Consider the following 17,187-nt stretch of genomic DNA (forward strand, 5'->3'; position numbering starts at 1 on the left):
ACTTTGTGGCGGATAACGAAGTTGGCTGGGTAGTTAAAAAAAAAAAAAAAAAGACGCCGCAGCGTACCGGTCCGGCTCGTTTTGTGCCTTGTTTTGAGTTCTGTGCGTAGTTCTCACCCTCGAAAAGTGATTGAAACGTCGGGACCCATCGACTATATACGCCGAGCAGCGCGCGGTCCCCAAGCGTCGTCACCGCCGTTATTGTTGTGTAGTGAATTGCCATTAGAGCCATGGGCCTGACACTCTGGAGGTTTGAACACACCGTGCTGCTATACTTTGTGGCGAGCGACAAAATTGGCCGGGTCGTACAAGTCGCTGCTCTCCGCATGGAGTTACGCTGTCACCCGGCTTCACAGCCTGTCCGGCTTGCTTTATTTGTGTGTTCTGGCTTCATATCTTATTTTGGTGTTCAGCAAGCTACTCTAAGCGTTCGCTGAGAGTAGCCTGTCGATCACTTGGTCAAGAGTGCGATCCGTTCTTCGCTTGACCGTACAAAACTGCGGATGGTGTTTTATTATTATTATTATTATTATTATTATTATTATTATTATTATTATTATTATTATTATTATTATTATTATTATTATTATTATTATTATTATTATTATTATTATTATAAAACTGCCACGTAAAGAAATTTACAGCACTTCAAGGAATTTCTGATGGTGAAGCCGATAACGTTAATTAGGCAAAAGTATATAGAGGCGGTTGAAACTGTATCAGAACACGTTGCCGAGGACAATCGAACCAAAATTGATCGACTGACGTGGTGCAGAGTCAGTTACAGTATGAATTATTGGGGACCCTACATAAAAGGTGGCGTTTAAACATCCGTTGTCACATTACATGTTGCTGCGAACAAATGAATGACAACAAATTGCTGCTTCATCGTTCTTTCTCCATAGGCAAAGTTACTGCACGTTAGCGCTAAGACTACAGACACTCAATCGCGATATTTACCGATGGCCATGTCTGGAAATGTGCTTTTGCAGCCTAAGCAGGTCAGTCTCAGCGTCAACACGAACCAGAATTGGCCAAGCTCAGTCACGGAGTTAACGCATGCAGCTTATTAATTTTTCTACTATAGTTTGATTAGTTGATTACTCCATCGTTCAGGGGTCATGGTTCATGCAGCTGATCTGCGTTAAGCGAATAGACAAATATTGCAACAGTCTGCCGTCGCAGCTTGACTTCGCGCGACCTGAGCGGTAGACACACTCGCAAGCAGCAGCGTCGAAACTGCGTCGTGCGCTGTGCACGCATTCGGCACATCGCTTTCCTCTGGTTAGCGATGGAAGGCGTGCTACAAAGCCTCCCATGCACCATTTTCTCCAAACTTCACGCCGCAGCGAAGCTCAGACGAGCAGATCTACCGCGGCGTCTTACAGGGTATACCAGCAAGGCTTCGCGTTTTGTACTATAGCCGAAACCGATGAGCGCGGCATGAGGGCTCTGTTGACCGGCGTTACCGTAGCGCCGCCTGGGCAGCGCGACATGCCCATATCGCGAGCATGTTCATATGTGTCGCCGCCCATACGAGGGATGTAAAAAGAAAAAGAACTAATTCTTGGGGTATGCTTCCAGATTTGTGTTTACGTACACCTTCGTGGAACGGGTTTATATACGCGCACACTCAGTATTAGCAAGAAAAGCTTATAAGTCCGAACCGGTTCGGTCGAATGAATTGCACGGCAATGCGTACCGACTTGTGGTAAAGTTGCACAGACTGCAATCCTACCGTATGTCCGTTCAGATATGTTCAGAACGATACGAAATTCTGTAGGACCGCAGCAGGAAACACTGACGCTATAGCGTCAGTGTTTCCTAGCAAAGGTGTACGGGATTATATTCCTGCATTTCTCGTGTTTGCGCTAATTAAACGTTTCTGTCTTTCTTTCTTTCTTTCTCTCTCTCTCTCTCTCTCTCATCCTGCATCTGTGGTTTCCCTCCTGGCCTCGTCCATTATTGGAAACTCGAGGAGCGAAGGGTTGCGGGCAGCTTGGTTACAATTTTGCGTCAGCGATGTGCACTCCCTCACAAGGTGGAAGGCGTCGGCTCGTTCGCCGGTGTTGCTCCTCAAACAGCGATGTCTTCTCTCTGGACAGTGTCTCCTGTCTTACCATGACCGGAAACATTCGTCATATATCATCTGCTGTGTGCGTGAACTACCTCTTCTTTTTCTTTTTTTTCCCTGCTTCCTTCTGTTTTTCTGTTGCTATGCTTGCCACATTGTAAGCAAGAGTTATCTCTGTATTCCTCTTCCCCGTGCATGGTAGCCGCGACAGCACGTCCGCCTGATTAACATCCATGCCATTTCCATTGTTTCCTGTCTCATCTTTCTCTCTCTCTCTCTCTCTCTCTCTCTCGCTCTCGCAGTATTATGTTTACAATGCGAGAGAATGTCACTTCCTGGCGCCTGACTGGTCAGTGGATTCTCTCAATTTCACGTTGATGTTAACTAGATTCGGCAGTGCTCGCGTGCTCTCGCCATCCGAATTCACTCCTCTCCCCAAATTTATCTCCCTCTCTTTTTTATCACGTGACCGTCTCTCCATTCCTTTTGTCTGTGTCTGAATGCATCCAGCTCGGAAACGGGGTCTAATGCCGCCGGCGGCGGATCGACTATAACTACATATGCATGCAGCCCGCTCGTGTGTTTGCCCGACGCACAGCTGCACCTCAGCTGTGTCATGGACCACGTTGCATGGAGCGCGCGTGTGTGCGTCACACCGAGGCAAGGTGCCTCCCACTCCTTCGTCAGCGTAGACGCGTCGCTGTCTCTGCAATTCATTCATTCTTTGTCTTTTTCCTTACTCAAACAGCGCTGGTGCGCGGTTGTATTGAAACGCTATGCTGAAGTGAAACCCATATCCAGTGCGCTTGACTTCAGAATTAACGGCGTCACCGTGTGCTGTTCCAGGCGTAGGCACGGAACATCACCTTTCGCGGAGGCCGATTTCACAGGTTCCGCAGCATTGTCGTCGATAAATGTGAGATAATCGGATCTGATCAGCAAGGCTCTATTGGTGCGCTTATATGGCGGTCGCGGCGACCTGAGTTCCATAATAAAATATATAGATGGTTTTCATTGACGTCACCGTGGCCGCCATCTCAGGGTACTATAGCACGTCGAGAAGCTGCGTAAACAATAAAGGTGACCGCACGACAGGAGCGTCTGGCACCGAGCGACAAGTTATAACAGTGCATGATACTATGATGAAAAGCGTCCACCATCAAAAAACAAAACGATGTATGTACGCGCTGACGACATCGTTGTCACCATATCTGGGTTGTAGCACGGTGAGGGGATGCGTATATATATATATATATATATATATATATATATATATATATATATATATATATATATATATATATATAACACGTGAAGTAGCAATGACAAGTTGACATTTCACGGTTCCATATATTAGTAACGTCGTGACGTGTACGATAGGAACTACACGGCACGACAAGGAGTCGAGTTGCGAGTATTACAGATGTTACGGAATAATATAAAATAGCGTATGCTGTACTCCATGGGTTGTATATGTGCCTAAGGCCTTCATTTGCATATGGGGCACGACTTCTCGCGGTTTTTTCTGGCGATTATTGCCACGCAGAAATAGCGCTTCAGCGAACTTCACTTGAACAAAGTTGTATTTGAACGATGTCGTCTAAAATTCTCCGCGGGCGTCACATTGGACCCTATAAGAAAAATTGCTTCAGTTCGACGAACTCACTGTGAGGCAACTTTAACTTTTACGAACGTTTTTCTTTTCTTCTCTTTGTTTTTTTTTGTGTTTTTGTGTGTGTTTGTTTGTTTGTTTGTTTGTTTGCTTGCTTGCTTGCTTGCTTGCTTGCTTGCTTGCTTGCTTGTTTGCTTGCTTGCTTGCTTGTTTGTTTCACGGCACGGTGTACTGTAGCCCTTTTGGTGCTCAGCAAGCCGCTGTACCGGAGAACGTGGTGCAAAGCCTCTAAATATGTTCTCAAATAACGTCTTGCGTTGCACGAATAACGTCTTGTTTGCACGAGTTGAAATAACGGCTTGATCTGTACGAGAGCAAAAGCAGAATAACCACATTTTGTACCCAATTATGTAGGACTTTGAAATGCACGTGCCTGAATAACATCGCTGAAATTATAACAAAATTGTTTATTTTAATCTTATGTAAATGCTTACGTTTTTTGCAGTATCTCTTTCGTGATTCCCCTGTCTAATATATATAGACGGTTTCATGCTCGCGATAACAGCAGCGAGCGTGCCGCCTCCAAGAAGCTTCCGGTCACGTGCCTTACCAGTCTGCTACGCGGGAACAAAAAGCATGTTTACAAGTTGTTTCAGTGTACGGAAAGTCTCTTTTTACGTTTTCAAATAAAAGAATGACGCATAATGCCTCAAGGCCAATGCTTACATTTTTTTTCGTGTAACTCACTGGAAATTGCACTTGCAAAGCTATGGTTATGTATATAAAGGGGAAAAGTGGTGCAAATCTGAGGGCTTATGTTTTAACGCATTGGTTGCTTCTTTGCCTGTCACATTCAGCAGATACGTCAGTGGGCAAAACCGGAAGCCGTGCAGGGCCTATGTTCGTAATAAGTTAAACGGTCTATAGGGTATTAGACTATTTGGAAACAAGTTTGTTTAGGAATCCGACATGACGAACTTGTACCGTCATCGAATATGGGATAAAAGATGACAGGGACCAACTCATTGGTGATGAACAAACAGTCACGGTGTGGCTAAGGGTTCCAACAGGGTCTCTTACTGTGTCCAGCGTCACTCGTGCCAGGGTCGTCACATGCACGCGCGACGCGTGCACGTGACAGTGTGAACATCAACACCCGCATATAGAGCAATAATCAGTAGGCAATTTTGACACGATCGCCACGGCATGACCAAGGAACTTCTCTGTTTGATACTTTGCAGGAAACGAGTAGACATTGTGTGCATACTGGTGAGAGAGTTAAATAGTGTGAGGCAATATCCTAAATCATGTAATTAAATTACCGATGTAGCAATGAACCGTGGCAAAGCTGGCGGCAGCCAACGAATTCAACGTTTCAAACGGGGATCACGCAAATTTCTGCACACTTGAGCGATCTATGTGATGACTCTAGCATGACCTAAATTCTGCGTTTGGATATCATTGTCGGTCTTTAAGCGTTCTGTCTCAGATGACGCCGTTCTTGATGTATGCAATTTAGAGTTTGCACAGATCTTTCAGCATACCTTTCTCTCCCCCATAGCCTTCTCACGCTGTTTGAAGATGTGGCAGTAGTGTCAACACATAGCCCTGGATATATTCAAGATTGTGTCACCGAAGTCACAGAATAAGAACTGAACTTTCGCTTAGTTGGTATATACCATACAGATTCATCATGGTGTCTTAGGCACCAACCAAGAACACGGAGGACAGAGACAGCATGCATGGTACCGTTGTCTGTTCAATTCTTTCGCGTTACTGCTTGGCGCCCAAGGCAACACGATGAAGCCTAAACGCGTCACCGAGGATAGCGAGTTCAACGACACGCGGCGCACGCCGGCAGCCCTTGACGTAGCATATACTCACACGAATGGAAGTCGTAGTAGACGGTCCTGCGTGGCCACCGCCTCCAGAAGAAGGGCGTGCCCTTGCGTTGCTGCTGCTGGTCGTCGTCTCCGGAGGACGCGTTGTCGGCATCCGCGACAGCCATCATGTCCAGCCAGTCCGCCGTGCGCACCGCTATGTCGCCATCGATAAGCGTCAGGCCCCGCGAGGAAAGGTTCAGGCGGCTGTTCTCCAGGGTGTCCCACTGCGCGAGCGACATATGTGCATGAATGAAGGAAGTCAACTATACGAGGGAGCTCCTACGTCGCGCAGCCAGCCTTCGCAGGCCAACTCTCCGTGAACACTTCGCCTTTTCTTTCTCAATAAGTCGGCCCAACATGGACCCGAGAGAGAGAGAGAGAGAGAGAAATAACATTTATTAGCCCCGAAGGAACTAAAGCCCAAGTCCGGGCCTCCTGGTAGGCTCATGCCTCCTGGCCCAGAACGTTCTTGACGTGCTGCACCAGAAGCGGCCACCATAGTTTTTCCAACCTTCGTGGGGGCCACTCCTCCCAGCTGCCAGGACGCTGGTTGTGTGGTAATTTGGAAAGTATTGTCTTTTTGAAGATGGCGTTTGCAGCGCACTCCCACAAGATGTGTTTATTTGATGGATAGGCCCCGCACTGTTTACAAGTGGGGCAGCATGGGTCCCTGTTAATATAATGCGTATAGTGTGGTGTGAGTAATGTGTGTGTTTGTGCTTTTCGTATGATTGAGGCGTCCTCTCTCGAATGCGTGTAGGATGGTGTGTTGAGAATTGTTGATGCTTCCCTGCGAGACTTCAATATATGTATCCTTTCTTTCCGCTGCATCTTCTGCTCTTTTCTGGGGTTGTAAGTATCTTCAACAGGCCAAAGGATAGGAGGTCCCGGATTTTCTGCGTGGGTGAGCTGGTGTGCTCTTACATTTCCTCGCAATCCTTGATGGCCTGGAACCCATTGTATGCGTATGCGTAGAAGGGGGTGAGCATGCATGTACATGTGGAGCTTTGTGCGTATGTGGTAAGGAAGGTCATCATTTTGAATGTCTCTGCAAGCGCTTTGACTGTCTGTTCGGATTGTGATCGTGTCATATGTGTGTGTCATTTCCGTTATGGCGAGCATTAATGCCAGCAATTCCGCGTCGTGAGGCGTTGGAACTCGTAAGTAATTTTTCACAAGCGTCGAGTCATGGCCCACGACCGCTGCTTTGCTGATTTCGGCATTATGACTGGCATCTGTATAGTACGTGCTTTTATCCTCTGTCCTCTGCATTACACTTGTTCTTTTTGAGCGCCTATTTCGGTTCTTTTCCGGGTGCATATTTTTTGGAATGGGATCTACGGTTATCCTTGGCAGATCATCCCAATGGTGGTAGTTTCGGGGGAATTGGGGGTAAGTTAGCGGTTTCGTATCCCAATCTATTCAGTATTCGTCGACCCTGATAAGATGATTTAAGTCTCTGTACTTGTGCTTGATTGTGCATGTCTATTCTGTCTTCTAGTGAGTTAAAGAGGCCGGTTGCTTCAATTTTATGGTTAGGTGCAAACTTAGGAACTCCCAGGGCAAGTCTAGCACACTTTCTAATTATAATGTCTATCTTTTTGCGCTGAGTGCTGGTTATCTTGGCGTATGGTAGATAGTACATTACCTTAGAAAAGATCAAGGCTTCTATAACCTTACGAAGTTCATGTTCTTTCATTCCTCTCCTTTGTCTAGTTATTCTACGTATCATTGCAATGATCTGTTCCAGTTGTACGGTCAGCTTCTGCACCCATGTTGATGCTGTACCATTGTCCTGTAGAAAAAAACCGAGGATTCTTATGGTATTCTTGCGGGGTAAGACTGCGTCTTTCATTCGAAGTTTGATTAAATTTTTATATCCTTCGGCTCGCTTGCTAACGTCTTCACTAATGACAATATATTCTGATTTCTGAGGGGAACATTCTAGCCCTAGTGTTTCGGCGTAGTCACGTATAGTATCTAATCCACATTGAATAATCTGTTCTTGCCATCCTGGTGATACTCGACAGCACCAAATAGTTATATCATCGGCGTACAGATTATGTTCTAGGTTTGGTATTTGTTCTAGTAATGCGGGTAGCTTCATCATCGCAATGTTAAATAAAGTCGGCGAGAGAATAGAACCTTGGGGTGTTCCGCGCGTGATTGGATGGCTAGGTGACACATATTCATCAAGTTTCACTTTATCCGTCCTTTCACTTAGGAAGTCCTTAACATAGTTGTATACTCTAGGCCCAGGTTTAGTCGCCTTGAGGTTTTCTAGAATTGCGCGGTGGGTGACACTATCAAAAGCTTGTTGCATATCGACCCCTACGATTGTTCTTAGCTGAGCTGTACTTGGTAAATCGAACACCTGGTTTTTGATCCTCAGCATAGCGTCCTGAGTGCTAACATGTTTTCTGAAGCCTATCATTGTCTCGGGTAAAAGTTGAAGGCCTTCCAGGTGCCACTCAAGACGTTCTAAAGCCATCTTCTCCATTAATTTTCCTAAACAGGAGGTTAATGATATGGGCCTAAAATTGGATACTTTGTCGGATGATTTTCCTGTCTTAGGAATTGGTATTACTACTTCCTCTTTCTATTGTTTTGGAATTACACCTTGTTCCCATGCTTTGTTTATATGTTCCAGCAGAGCCTCTTGATAATTATCTGGCAAGTTTCTCAACATTGCGCACGTGATTCCATCTGCTCCAGGGGTAGTGTTCCGTTTTAAGCTCTGCATGGCGGCATGTAATTCACGAAGGGAAAAAGGCGAGTTGATGCCTTGGGCATTGTCGTTACCAGACTCGTCGTAATCCGAGGTTCTATTATAGACATTGTCGAGTTCCGCCATATTGTCGAATTTGTAATCTGGTCAGCTCTGATTGGCACAGAGAGCAGCTACGGCCTTTCTGATTGGCTCAAGAAGCCGCCATTATACCAAATATGACAATATGGCGGAATTTGACAATGTATGTAGGCACAGCTGCATGGCTCGGCTTGTGACTTATGCGGTGCGCATTTCTCGCGACCTTCTCTATATGGTTTGCACGTATCGTTCAATGCCTGTGTTTTTAATACGGAAACCAGCGAGGGCGTGCTCAAAAAGGACGAACGCTCGATTTATGAAAAAAAAAAGTATGATAGGGGTGCAAGTGCAGCGCTCATCCAGCCAAGTGCAGCACAAATGCAGCACACTCATCAGAACTAATGAAGTGCTAGCGACTTCATCACCACGTATGCTTCCCTGCGTACTATTTCAAATTAAGAGGAAGCTTTAGCTCGGGGTCAACTCTAATTTTCCTGCTCAACTTCTAGGGAAACGCGTAAACGCCTTCGTTAAATAACTATAGTGAGCCGATTTGAATTAAAGTTATAATTGTATTTAAAAGCGAAAGCAAAATTCTACCGTCTGTATAGAAGCAGAATTTTTTTATGGCCTCAATGTTTTGCAAATTGCCATGAATTGGGAAGTTTCACACAAATCGAAGCACACAGTATACAAGTCAGTAACTGTGCAATAAAAACAGATGTCTCAGTTCAGTGAATTGCATCTGTTAGTGCACCCGGGGTGGACAACTGTGACTCGAATTTACAGCTCACGTAAAATTGTTACACTGTTTACAGTGGGGTTGCAAAGGTCCTACACTAACAAACTAGCAGTATGTTTTAGAGCGGTGTATAATACACCAATTTTGTCCGCATTAGATGTATTATTAGATGCAGGCTTCTGTCTTGCACAGCGGTCCAGAGAGAGAAGTCTAATGGAAAGAAAGGCGGATAGTTCGACCGGAGGAGCACGTTTCGGGCCTAAATAAAGAACCTGCTTCCTGCAGTCGGTATACAGTTTAACTTACCCTTTTTAAATGCAGCAAACTTCCTCAAAATTGGTGCATGCGGTGGATACCGAGGAAAACGATTTCTCCATTCCACGTATTTACATAGGAGCTGCTGTTAAATACAATTCAGGACGTAGCCTGCGTAGTAGACGTGTCCACGTGGCCTTTTTAGTGGCCAGTTGGCATTCGTGCGCATGGTTAGGTATAGGTAAGTTTACTAGTGTAGTTCGTTGGCAGTCACGAGCAAAACATTCTTCCGGCTCCAAAAGGTGATGTCTCAGCACTTGCGACGCAGCAGAGCCAACATATATAGGCGGCATTCCCAAGTATAAACACTCAAGAAACATTAATTGCTGGCCAACTCCTCGTTTGTTATTCTACTTGGATTTACCGTCGTCGTTGCCAAGACTAACTTTCTTTCTTTCTTTCTTTCTTTCTTTCTTTCTTTCTTTCTTTCTTTCTTTCTTTCTTTCTTTCTTTCTTTCTTTCTTTCTTTCTTTATTTCTTTCTTTCTTTTTTGTTATTCTGATGCGAAGTCTGGTGAAACATGGGCATAGAGGTTCTTTCGCACTTGTGCGACAGCGCAAAGTCTCCCACCACCAATTCTAATGCGTAAGCCACAAGCTCCTTGCGCATAGGTTTATCGGCCTTCGCATTTACGTACCTTATTCGCTAGCACATCCTCCGATGATTGGGCAGGTAGCGCATACAGCAGCACAGCGATCACAACCGTGGCAGGACGCATCGTCGACGCGAGTGACCAAAGGGTAAGAACCTCGGTGCGCGCTGTGTTCCTCCGTCAAAAGCGAGCGTCATGGGGGTCCACGTGTTCGCGACGACGACCATTCCTCTTCTTTCAGCGCGTAGCCGCAAAAACCTCTTTGACAAACGCGGGTTCACATTGAAAGTATGCCTTACGGAAACTTTCCACGCTTGTTATGCGTTTGTTTATTCTCTGCGTTTGTTGTCGATATGTGTACTTACATGCGGGCCAGAGGAGTGCTGCCGGCACTGTGATGTATGCGGTCAAGTGCCTCTAGAGCAACGCTTGCTTTTCTTGTTCGTTTTTGTAACGGCCAGTGCCGTAGACCTACCACATGTGTGTATTGTCGTGCGGAGTAGTAACTTAAGCCTGGTGGTCGAGCCCAGACATCGGAGGCTACAGGACGTCGCCAGAAAGTGCGAGCACACCGGCTCTTCGTTCCAGGCACAAAACGAACTGTCGTAATCGCCTCGAATAATTCGCCATGTGAGATGTGCGTGACAGGAAGAAAGTAGCCTCGTTATACCATAGCGTTCAACAGCAGCAGAGAAAAATAGTATGGCCAGAAAGGGTATGGTGAAGAAGAAAAAAAGGAGGGGTGGGGGGAAGAATAACGGACTTGGACACAATTGGCATCAGAAGAGGACCGCGCCACAACAACAACGTATACTCGTGAAGACAAAAAGTTTACTTACTTCTAAAGACTGCGAAGAGGAACGCGGAGAAATATTTCTGCTCTGAGAGCCGCGCTTCGAATGGCCGCGCTTCATTTGGCTTTGAATTAGCCCCTTTTGATCAATTAATTATGACTATGATGATCGCCCCATGACAATGAAATTGAGTATACGTATATCTCATTTTTGCTTCTTCAACTCCGTCTGTGCTAAACTTTATATCCGTACTTATACTGCACTGTACTTAGGATTTTGCAGTACAGCGTAACGATACATGGACGCTCAAATTCTGTTTCCCCTGACACTTTTGCCCATTAAAAGTACACGAGTGCTAATCGACTCCGTGCACTCTGCGCGCAATTGCGCGCACAAGCAGCCACAGTTGTCACTGGGCCTTTCGGTCTGTGCCACTCAAGGCGTCCCCGAGCTCTGGAACAGCTGCTCATGCGAAATATCCGATCGCATTCATAACATACCGATTTTTTTTTTTTTTTTTTTAGACAAGACATGCACTAAATCCTTAAGACACGTTCGCCCTATCGGTAGTGGACGCGCGAGGCAATCTGGTTAATGCGGCCTCTGTGCGCACCAATTCTGCTCACGAGGCGGAGGGGGCGGCTATCGCCCTGGCCGTACACAGCGCACATTAACCCCTCTTCGTCTACTCGAACTCGCGTACGGCCGTTCGGCCCTTTAGGACGGCGCGCGTATCGAAACGGGCGAATAGGATTGCGATCAGCACGCTCACTAATTTCCGCCAAATCATCACGGAACCATATTTCCACACTTCATGGTTCCCAGCCCACCTGGGGGACTCGGTTCAACCGCACGGCTGCAACCCCAACGAATGGGCTCTCCGGCTAGCGCGCGATTTCACGACCCGCGCAAGCCGACAACGGCCATCCTCGTAACGAGGCTTGCATCCAGAAATACCTTTCACGAAATCGTCTCACACTACCACTTGGAAATGAGATGGTTCTCTGCTCCCCACCCAAAACTAAACAAACCACAAGCTTGCACGCTCAGAATGCTACAAATCCGCACTTACCCCACTCCGCGGTCCCTTAGCAGGATAGACCCAGACTTCCCGCAGTCGTGCCCCAAATGCGGAGCCGATTCATGCTCTTTCGACCACATGTTCTGGCTGTGCCCAGCCCCAGAAAACTCCACACTTGCCACCAAGGAACGGTGGCAGGAATTTCTCAGAAGCGACAAGCACCACATTCAGCTCCAGGCAGTCCAGAGGGCCCACGACATTGCAACGGGACTTCGCCTCCCGGTGCCATAGTGGGCGGAGCCACCGACTTGACCTGAGGGCCGGGCCACAGTTTCTCAGGACCAAATGCAGTTCTTGTCACCGTCACTGGAGTTAACGAAAAGACCCTTTCTATATTCCTTTTTTATAAGGCTGGGTCCCATTTGTTGCAGCAGCGGACTGGTAATTGCGAGGCAAATACAAATTAAGTCGGGAAATCACTCAGCGAATTATTTAATTATACCAGCACACGCGAAAGTCAGCCATGTAGTGCTCAAAATATGTACATTTAACGGGCGATCCCGAGACATACGCGCTAAAATATGCCGCGAAATACATCGATTTTACACACACCATTTCCCGCCGGAAAGGGCTTCTTCAGAGGCTTTATATAGGAAAAGACTGCCGTAGGAGGCACAAATAGAACTGCAGGCGACAAGTCGGGTTCAACACATTTGCCTAGACCACTGAGGTAGTGAGGAACAGGTAGACCAGCCGCGGCGGCTCAGTGGCTATATGGCCTTTGTGCTGCTGAGCACGAGGTCGTGGGTGCGATCCCTGCCACGGCGGCCGCATTCCGATGAGGGCGGAACAAAAGTGCTCGTGTGCCGTGCTTTGAGTGCACGTTTAAAGAACCACAGGTGGTAAAAATGAATCCGGAGCCCTCCGCTAGATCCCCAATAACTCGACTGCGCAGTTTCAGGAAGTTAAACCCCGCAATTAAGTGAGTAACATAGTTTGGGTCACGTAACCGTTAAATTATTATAGCCACTTCGTCCGTCGCAGTATATGTCTCAATACTATCTTGCCGGAGAACCACGTACGGGGCATCTTATTTTGTGCGACTCACTGCACACCCCAGTAGTGGTTGCATGCGTTCAATTTGGCCAGTGATTCGTGTCTACATATGTCTGGTAGTTTATTCATCTACATCAACCTGACGGGAACGGACCGAGTTAGAAGTCAGGTTGACGTAACCCCGACTCGACCCCGTTTACATGAACTTACTCCAGAAGACGAGAGATTGCTGTGGCAAGAAGAGCAAATTTGAGAAGGTCGCTTTCAACGCCTTCATCGGCGCACTGCATCACCGCCAACACGACCCGACAGCGCCTAATGTGCACTTTGCGGAGCTGGTTGGTCCGAATCAACAACTTAACCCGTGAAAGCGGACAGACCTACCCAGCCCCATGGCTCGCTTGATCATGCCCATGTATACGTAAACTCGACATGCAAATATGTGCCCGAGAAGCAGACTTGACGAAATTTTATCGACGTCGTGTAAACGGTTTGTATGATAACATGCATGGCGAGGTTTCGAATGTGTCCGAACGTGTGTGAGAGGCATCTTTAAAGTTGGCTTTTCCGCAATAAGGTATAATGAGTGGGGAAGCCTCCGCTTCTCTAATTTATTTAGTTTTACATGCACTGTGGCAACGACGGGCAGCCTCATAAGCATACAGCAAATGATTAGGTAAAGGTATCTCAGCTGCGTTTGAACCTGAGCACTCATAAGCCCGGCGCTCGCACACCATGGGGCGTTGCGGAATGAACGCCCGATACCACGCGACGCAGCGTGCGATGAACGCGCCACAGTATGCGCCTGATCAGGCGAATAGCCAATAGACACAATGGGATGATAGAGCCTGAGAAGGTTAGTGCAGGCCTTTGTCATGTGCGGAGTAGTATACTCGTTCCCATATCTACATCGCACCCGGGCGTAAAATGAAAAAGTGGATGCCCTTTACGTTAAGCGTATAAAACAGCGCTTAACCTCCCCAGGCAAACGCCAAATGCGCGCCTCCTTCGCATGAGGCTACATAACACACTTTATGAGCTCACGGAAGCCCACCACACAGCCCAAATCGAGAGGTTGTCCTCTGCCACCGCAGGACGGTACATCCTGGACAAACTAGGACTAAGCCCGACCTTCGAGGCAGATCAAACATGTTCCTTACCATCAGACATACAGAACTGCCTCACTATCCCCCCCTTGCCTAAAAACATGCACCCCGTACATCACGAGGCGCGCAGGCAGGCCAGGGCAAAAGCCCTCTACAAGCAACACCAGCACGACCACCTCACGGTGTGTGTCGACGCCGCTAGCTATACCCACACAAACCGGCCTATGCTGTTAGTGTAGTGTCACATCAGCTTCGTTACACCACAGCAGCCACAATACAGGCACGCACGTCCCTAGAGGCGGAGGAGGCTGCCATAGCCCTGGCCATGTCCACCACCGCTGCCGAGGTTATTCTTGGCGACTCCAAAACTGCAATCCGCAACTGCTCCAAAGGCCGAGTTCATGAACCGGCACGGAAAATTCTCAATTGTCAGAACCCCCTCAGACCAATTACGCTCATCTGGGTGCCCGCGCACGTGGGCCATCCAGGCAACGAGATGACCCATTCCGTCGCTCGAGTAGCCGTCAACCGAGCCGCGCCGTCCGATGACCTGGATAATGCCAGAGACAGATTGATAGCATATCATGAGATCACCCTCCACTACCGCGAAATCCGGTTGACATATCCTCCCCCACATAAATCCTAAACCAAATTCCAGCAAACTACCTGACGCCAGCTTCAGGTACAAACCTTCCTCTCTCCAGCTTTTCTCGCTCTGGTTCATCCAGACCTATAACGACAGGAATGTACGCTCTGCGGCGCGCCTAGAGGCAACTTTCATCACATAATGTTCATATGCCCTGAGCTCTGCCCTCTGAGTGGCAACTCACCGACGTCGAGGGATGGGAGACCGCGCTGTCTAGCTTCAACCCAGCCGACCAAATACGGCTGGTGGACTGGGCTTTAGAGGGTCGCCGAGGGCCACAAACTCCCGGCCACCCTACGCGCTCCTGAGCCCCTCACAAGTAGTTTTGTTACATAAGGCTCACGAACAATACATGTTTACCACCACCACCACCACGTATTGAACGATTACGACGAGTGCAGCGTTCGTTAGCAAGGTGACGACTAAGTTATACGTATATGTATACACAGGGCGCGGTAGGCGTTCCGTCGCGCTACCTGATGTCTACCAGAATGTGCGATTTGTTCAGTTCAGTTCAGTTTTATTTCCTTAAGGGCCCCTATTTGGGTGTTCTATTGCACAAGGGGTGGGGTGGTGTTTTGTTAAAATACACGTTGTGTTAGCTTCTGCAAGATCATCAGTGGACAACTGATATATGCAATTTGGTGGGTAAGGTCATTCCAGTCATATGCTGCCCGGAAGAAAAATAAGGCAGGAGATCTATAGTAGTGTGGGAACGTGGACGTGAAACTTGATGTAGATGGCCGGTGTGTAGTGATGTATGCGTGCGGAGAAGACGTAAAGTGCGTGATGCAGTGCACTGTAGAAAAACTTTAAAAAATAGCGGAGGCTAGCGATACAACGGCGATAAGAACGAAGCGATAAGTTGATTTTGGCTTTCAAAGATGATACACTGATTTCGTAAAAGTAGGAATAATGAATCAACCTAGCTGCGCGTCCTTGCAATCGTTCAAGGTCATTCTTTTTAAATATTCCGGATACGGATTCCAGCTGAGTGAGGCATTGGTCTGAGAAGCGCTTTATTTAGGCAAGGAACTTGACGTATTTCGGAGCTATGCGAAGGTGACGCTTTAAAAATCCCAGCCTTTTGTTAGGTGACGAAAAAATGTTAATAATGTGAGAGTTCCAAGTGAGGTCGTTTGATAGGTCAAAAAGGGTTGCCGGGAGACCAGTGGAGACGGTAACGGAAGAAGCAATTCATCAACTTGGAGAAAACTGCTAAGGGGCAAAAGTTGTAGCGGGGGTGTCGAACCGTCTGGGGTTTGAACTACATGCTCGGGAAGAATTAAAGGAGGACCAAGTGCTGATCAGCTCTAGTGGCGTATTAGTTGCCGCGGAACGTTCGGACCACGCTCGTGAGTACGTGGTTGAGATCGGTTCAAGATGATGATAATGGTGACCTTAGGAACTTTGGCTCGTTACTGTGGGGAATCGGCCAATAATCGAGATATCACCTTCGAAGGAAGTGAGGGGAGAAAGAAGACAGCATTCAGTCTCCAGGAGTATACCTTCGTCACGAGGTCTTCGTTATGTTCCTCTACCAAGCGCCTCGAACCTGCAATTATTCGTTCACCCTATAGCGCCGTCATCATTGTGGAACATGCCAGAGAGAGAGAGAGAGAGAGAGAGAGAGAGAGAAACATTTATTTGGATCATCTAGGTCGTTGATCTTGAGGACGAGTGGGTGGTGTCCTCATTCCAGGACTCCACTGGCCATGGCTGCTCGACGTACTTGCTGGACGAGAGCTTCTTGTCCCGCCAGGGTATCGCCGGTCAGCTGTACCCCCCACCGCTCAAATGACGTGCTAGGCTTCTTTAAGTGTTGAGGTTTACCCCCGCACCCCCACGAGATGTGAAAGAGTGTAGGGCGTGTGTCACCGCACCAGGGGCATATGCCGCGATATGTTTGTGGTACCCAGCACCTCCACCAATTATGACAAAGAAGTCTAGCACGGCTGTGGACGGCACGAAGGACGCCGACAGGAAGACACAACAGCGTAGGTTTCGCCAGGCACACCAGGAACAGCGTCGAGCACGAGCCCCACTACAGTAGCGCTGGCGATTCGGCTGCGGAGCTCTACACGACGCACTTCTTCTTCCTTACAGTGGGTATATTTTGCTGTATTTGTGTAGGTTTGGGAATGTGTTTCGAGTGAAACAAACAGACCTCATTCTACAAAGACAACGAGGTCGAAGAAACTGTTGGCGGGCAATGGCACGTGCGAACCCACAGACGCCACGAAGAAGAAGCAGAAGAAGACGGCTGCCATTCCGGTCTGCCGTGCTGGTATAGCCACTTGCTTGGTTCGTCGACCAGCTTCACGATTCTGCGCTCCACATTCAGCTCGCTCTTGAAGACCACCCTACACCTGCTGGTGGGCAGTTCTCCCGAAAGCTCTGCGCACACCATGCACGCTCCCCGTAGTTCGACAGGGGCCGACAACGCCAGCGAGCGTAAGTGCATGCGCGCTCTCCCTGCTGTCTTCACTGTGGGGACGCATCTGTGTGGCTTGACGAGCAACGGGAATCGGCTCATT

At 47.8% G+C, this 17,187-nt stretch overlaps 1 protein-coding gene across 3 annotated transcripts in view; it reads left to right on the forward strand.

Moving 5' to 3' along the window:
- Window positions 1-17,187, forward strand: part of LOC119442246 (V-type proton ATPase subunit H) — a 48,084-nt gene that overhangs the window by 1,514 nt on the left and 29,383 nt on the right. Inside the window, exon 1 of one of the 3 annotated variants that reach the window (XM_049661998.1) lies at window positions 16,899-17,104. The exons of the other annotated variants lie outside the window; for them this stretch is intronic. Coding sequence (XP_049517955.1) covers window positions 17,059-17,104 — 46 coding nt within the window. The 5' untranslated portion in view covers window positions 16,899-17,058. Of the gene's footprint in view, window positions 1-16,898; window positions 17,105-17,187 lie in introns of those variants that run through there. 3 annotated transcript variants of the gene reach the window in all.

The sequence above is a fragment of the Dermacentor silvarum genome, chromosome 2 (assembly GCF_013339745.2).
Source record: "Dermacentor silvarum isolate Dsil-2018 chromosome 2, BIME_Dsil_1.4, whole genome shotgun sequence".
NCBI classification, from domain to species: Eukaryota; Metazoa; Arthropoda; class Arachnida; order Ixodida; family Ixodidae; genus Dermacentor; species Dermacentor silvarum.